At 47.9% G+C, this 5763-nt stretch overlaps 1 protein-coding gene across 1 annotated transcript; it reads left to right on the forward strand.

Moving 5' to 3' along the window:
- Window positions 1–401: 401 nt before the first annotated feature.
- Window positions 402–2803, forward strand: LOC145625010 (uncharacterized). Its single transcript, XM_081678094.1, has 3 exons — window positions 402–794; window positions 882–1795; window positions 2698–2803. The coding sequence occupies exons 1-3, from the start codon at window positions 402–404 to the stop codon at window positions 2801–2803; spliced, it is 1413 nt and encodes a 470-aa protein (XP_081534220.1).
- Window positions 2804–5763: the final 2960 nt, after the last annotated feature.

A 5763-nucleotide genomic window follows, 5' to 3' on the forward strand; every position in this document is an offset into this window, starting at 1 on the left:
TGGCAGAAAGACAGTAGCAACAGAGGCCAATATACTTCGTGAGACACGTGCTGACCGACGCAGAGCAAAGGTACCCACTAGTAGAGAAGCTAGCCTTCGCAGTGGTCACAGCAGCAAGGAAACTAAAGCCATATTTTGACGCGCATGTAATAGAAGTCCTCACAAACCACCTGCTGGAGAAAGCATTACAAAAAATGGATGCATCGGGCAGGCTCTTAAAATAGGCAATTGAGCTTTCTGAGTACGAATTCGAGGTCAAACCTAGAGCAGCCATCAAGGCACAAGCTCTAGCAGACTTCATAGTGGAAGCCTCCTAAGAGGAAAAAGAGGATGATATTGGGATCTGGAAGGTGGAAGTGGATGGGTCCTCGGCCCAAACGGGGAGCGGAGCAGGAGTCATAATGACAACTCCAGAAGGAAACGTATTCAAGTATGCAATAAAGTTCAAGTTCAAAGCATCGAATAATGAAGCTGAGTACGAAGCGGCGCTGGCAGGCCTTCGTATGAGCCTCGCAGCCGGAGCCCGCAAAGTACACCTTCAAACTGATTCTCAACTCGTTGCCAGCCAGCTGCAGGGGGCATATGAGATAAGGGAAGCCACCATGCTGAAGTACGTAACCAAGGTAAAAGAACTGGCACCCCAGCTAGTCCATTTCCAGATAGACTTGGTCCACAGAGCAGGAAACTCTCAGGCCGACGCCTTGTCCAAGTTAGCCAGCTCCACCTTACAAAGCCTCACAAGGACAGTGATGGTCGAGGTGCTAGAAGAAAGCAGCATTGCCGAAAAAGAGCAGGTAACCTGCATTGAAAGGCAGTAAACCTGGTTCTCAGACATCTTGGCATACAAGGTCCACTGCTCACTGCCTGATGATGAATTACAGGCTAAGAAGGTGAAGAAAGACGCCAACTGGTATGTATTGATTAACGGGGAACTCAACAAAAAAGGCTTCTCAAAACCATTGCTGAGGTGTATTCTAAAGTGGGAGCAGGAGGGCATTATGGAAGAAGCCCACTCCGAAATATGCGCCAACCACATTGATGGAAAAGCATTGGGAGTGAAGGTCCTTAGAAGGGGAGCGTATTGGCCAACTCTCACACAAGACACACTAACATATGTGAAAAAATGCGACAAGTGTCAAAAGTATTCACTAGTTATAAATCAACCAGCAAACGATCTAACCCCAATCCTCAACCCGATCCCGTTTGCTCAGTGGGGAATGGACATATTGGGACCTTTCACCACTGGGTCAGCGGGCAGGAAGTATCTCATTGTGGCGATAAATTACTTTACAAAGTGGATAGAAGCCGAACCCACTAAGTACATAAAGGCATCCCAAGTAAGGACATTCATATGGAAAAGCATCATCACAAGATTCGGGGTGCCACAGTGCATAGTCTTCGATCACGGGTGCCAATTTGACTGTGACACCATAAAAGACTACCTGGGGGACATGAGCACCAAGTACGCAAGTGCCTCAGTCTGCCACCCACAGAGCAATGGTCAAGCAGAAGCAGCAAACAAGCTGATCCTGACAGCCCTGCAGAAGAAGCTGGAGGAGTACAAAGGCCTTTGGGCAGACCTAGTTCCAGAGGTCTTGTGGGCAAACAGGACCACTGAGAAGAAGTCAACTAGGAAGAGCCCCTTCACCCTGACCTACGGGGCTGACGCAGTTGTCCCAGTGGAAGTACAAATCCCTAGCCTGAGGATACAGCACTATGAGCAGCAAGGAAATGAAAAGCATATGCTGAAAGAGCTAAACTTCCTGCCAGAAGTAAGGCTGAAAGTAGCTCTCAAGTTGGCAGCCCAGAAGAGCAGGATTTCAAAAGCTTTCAACAAGAGGGTCAAGCATAGGGAGCTCTTGCCCGGAGACTTAGTCCTTAGAAGGACAGCAGCAGTGGGAAGAGGAAATCAGCATGGAAAGCTATCAGCAAACTGGGAAGGCCCTTTCATCATTCACGAGCAAGTTGGACCAGGAGCGTTCCTCCTTGCAGATCAAGAAGGTCAGGTTTTAAGAAACAGTTTCAATGCGGATGTGTTAAAGAAGTATTTTCTTTAAACAGTCTAAAAAAACATGTTTTAAGTTTGATAAACTCTTATTCAGTCCATGTTATGTTAATTAAGGAATTTGAGCCATTTTTATTAAATGAAATACAAGCCTCTACGTGAGGAGTATGTTGCTTAAATTTGTTTAATATGTTATGTCCAAGCATCATATGCTAACATGCAGAAGTCAAATAAAGATAATAATAAAGTGTTAGAGGCAAGAAGCACTCTAGCGCAAAGTGGCAAAGTAAACGCATCCCTCCCTAAAACCTCACCTCACCTGCTCACAGCAAAATAGGGCACCACCTCGGGGACGCCTGAGGGGGAAGCCTGGCACGTTTAGCTTGAGCAGGAGAGGGAAGAGGAAGGAAGAAGATGAGCTATGTAGGCAACACTAAGGCTCTCTTAGTCCCACTTAGCCCATCTCTTTGAGGGGGAGAGGAAAGGAGAAGACAACCAGACAATAAGCCCTTACGAAAAGAAGTAGGCACAAAATGACAAATTCGCAGCATAAACAAGCTGAACGACATAAATAAGTCGCGGCATAAAAAAGCTGAATGACATAAATAAGTCGCAGCATAAAAAAGTTGAACGACATAAATAAGTCACAGCAAAACAAGCTGAATGATAACTCACAAAATGGCAAGTCGCAGCATAAGTAAGCTGAACGACACAGATAAGTCACAACAAAACATGCTGAATGACATAACAGGAATAGGCAAAAAGCTGATCGACACAAATAAGTCTCAGCAGGGGTAGATTAAACAGCGCGCAATCGAACAAACCAGCCAGTGCACAGGCAAAACCTCTGGTCAGAGCCAAGTGGAGTGCGCAACGCATAAACACTTAGAGCAAATAGAGTAAGAAGGATAAAATGTGACAAAGTTCCTGCTAAAGTACAATAGAGTACAAAGAAGTAGGAAAGCGGTAAGCAACTAAGCCAAGAAGACAGGGAGGCCCAACCTACGAGGCCCCACCAAATGCAATAAAGATGCTGCAGCGCTAAAAGATCTGGATACTACTAAAAAATGCATAGTTCCAGGCAATTGTGCAAACAATAAAATAAACAACAGGCAAAGAAACAGAAGAGGATCACAAAGAGCATACATTATAAAGCTGAACCCCTTCCCCCCAAGGCAGAGTAAACATTCAGCAAGTCAGTCACGGGACAAATAAAGCTAAGCCCTCGTCCACTAGGATAAGGAAACACTCAGCAAGTAAAGTTAGGAGAACACAAATCCAAGTTAAGCTGGGCGGACCCAGCAATAAAAGACAAAGTATTCAAGAATTACACAGAGTAACATAATCTTTGGCAGCTATACACCCCAAAGATTGTAACAAAAACTACCTAGTTACAACAGATCTAGGTGAGGGAAACTCAGAGGAACCACGAGAGTAAGAGGGTGACAGCCGCCATAACCTTTATTGATCACCAGTCAAGGACTCCACTCCAATAGCTGCAGCAACGTCAGGGCAGAGAGGTACCTCCAAGTTCAGCACAGCCTGGTTGGGAATCTTGCAGCCAGCAGCACGAGGATGATCGGCAGAGAGGTCAAACAAACCAGCCTCACCTGCAGCTTCTACCTTATCCTAGAAAGCGTTGAAGCGAGTCTAAGGCTCCTCACCTTCACCATATAAACTGCTAACGCACCGAGCCGCAGCTTCCCATCAACCATCATGGCGACCAGCCAATAGCTTAGCAAAAGCAGGAGAGAGCGCAAAAGATCTGAGAGCCTCTTTCCTAGCAGCCTCAAGCTTAACAGTATGCGCAGCCCGCAGATTTGCCATTTCCGCCTCCAACGTCTTCACCCTGGCCTGAGAGGTCCCCAACTGTTCCTCGCAGCTCTTCAACTTAGTATGAGTGAGCTGAAATTCTCCCAACTGAAGCTGCAGGGCGTCCGCCCTCTCCCTCAGCGGAGTAATCTCACTGGCCATGGCATCCCTTTCAGCCTGAGCTTGCTGAACCTCCAAATTCCTCTGAGAGAGAGTTATGCCCTGATTCTAATGCTCCTTCTCCACTGACAGCAGAGCGTTGGACAAATCTCCAACAGACATAACAAGCTGCAAGAAATGCAGAGAAAAAATGAAAAGTAAAATAAAACAGTAGCAACATAATAAGCAGAGAATAAAAGAAAGGCTGAAACGAGAAAGAGAAAGACCGAAAGCATAAACTAACCTTCTGCAGGTCATGGCAGGCCGTAGCAGCTGGGAGGCTGACTGAGCTACGCGTAGAATCCGTAGGAAGACGAACCCCCTGAGTCAAACGGTACCCTAAGGTACCACCCTTCTGGGGGGTCGTCCACAAACAAAGATTCGTCAGCCCTCACATTCATTAAGGGCCGAAAGGGAGCGTTCTCAGCTCCAGCAGGACAGAGTATTGGGCGGAGATGAACATCAATGGGAACCTCAGCAAACTTAATAGCCCAGTGGGGCGGAAAGTCCCTCAAGTAGAGAGTGAGGACGCAAACAAAGGATTCTCAAAGGCATCGCTTAGGAAATGGTGAACACAGCGGTTAAGTTTCACTGGTGTTCTGAGTGTCTTCCCCACCAGCGTTCCCACCCGGAAGCCCAGTGTTGGCATATGCGGAAGAAAGAGGGTCTGGACCAGGAGAAGTGCGAGCCTTTTTCGCCTCTAGCTCATCTCCGGCAGTGGCAGAAGACACCGGATCGTCCTCCAAGTCAATCACTGGACGATCTTGCTGGTGATAACCCCCTGCTTGGGAGAGCCCACCCCGTGAAGCGCTTGGGAGCCTCCCTCTTAGCCCGTAGGGACGCGGCAGAATTCTTGGAAGATCCATGATAGATTCATAAGGGAGCTGAAAATCAGCGGCTCCAACAGAAGAAACAGCAGTGTCCTTCGCAGCGGTAGTATCATCAACACAAGAAGGAAAGAGCATAACATGCTCAGCAAACGGGTTTTTCACCCGCAACAGTAGTCTCAATCCCCTCAGAGGGAAACTGGAGAACACTGTCAGCAAAATCATCGACAGTAGCCTTTGGTTCATCAGAAGCTTGGTCACGTTGCCTTTTCGCAGCAGAGGTCTGAGGTGCCACTTGGCCGGAAGCCACGACAGACTACTTCTCAAGAGAAGCAGCAGGCGCCACTTACGCCTCAAAATCTGAAGCCTCCTTTCGAGGAGCAGGGCGAGTCTCACGCCTACTCTCAATAATAGAGGACGAAGGCTCAAGCTCAGCGCGACTTGACCCAGCACGCTCAATAGTAGTTGTTGTGCCAACAACAGCCCGCAGCTGAGCAGGAGCCAGGCGCACCTCACCTTTCAGAGAGCCCGCAAACACCTCTAGCGTATCAAAAAGCTGAGGAGGATTCTCAGGAGTGGCGGTCAAAGGGTCCTTCCAATTATCAGCCAGCCCGAGCATACCCTTGTCCAACTTGTCATAACCTGAAAAACAAAACAACAGAAAAGTTAAATAAAACGAGAAAGGAAAAGGAAAGGCAGAAGGTAGAAAAACTTACCAGACTCATGCGTACGGCACAAACGCATGGTAGAGAGATGTTCAATGCCCACAATGTAGATGGAGTTGGGCAGCCAGACCTTGGGAAACTTGGAGTCACCAGTCCCCGCTCCCTGCAGAGCCTCAAAAGTTTCTGTCTCACGGGCAGGCTAAGAGGGAGAAACTGTGACCCCGGCCATGTTGGTACGAATCTCTCTGAAGTTGCGCGGGGCAGCAAAGTTGGAAGGCACCCTCACCTAGAAGAA

Source organism: Chenopodium album, chromosome 3, assembly GCF_948465745.1.
Source record: "Chenopodium album chromosome 3, dcCheAlbu1.1, whole genome shotgun sequence".
Classification (NCBI taxonomy): Eukaryota; Viridiplantae; Streptophyta; class Magnoliopsida; order Caryophyllales; family Amaranthaceae; genus Chenopodium; species Chenopodium album.

What these genes read in the sequence shown, in the direction of transcription:
- LOC145625010 (XM_081678094.1), top strand. Translation starts at nt 402, where the DNA reads ATGACAACTCCAGAAGGAAACGTATTCAAGTATGCAATAAAGTTCAAG. An exon ending in GCATTGCCGAAAAAGAGCAG is followed by an intron (nt 795 to 881) that starts GTAACCTGCATT and finishes GATGAATTACAG; the next exon opens with GCTAAGAAGGTGAAGAAAGA. An exon ending in AGGCTGAAAGTAGCTCTCAA is followed by an intron (nt 1,796 to 2,697) that starts GTTGGCAGCCCA and finishes GGCAAGTCGCAG; the next exon opens with CATAAGTAAGCTGAACGACA.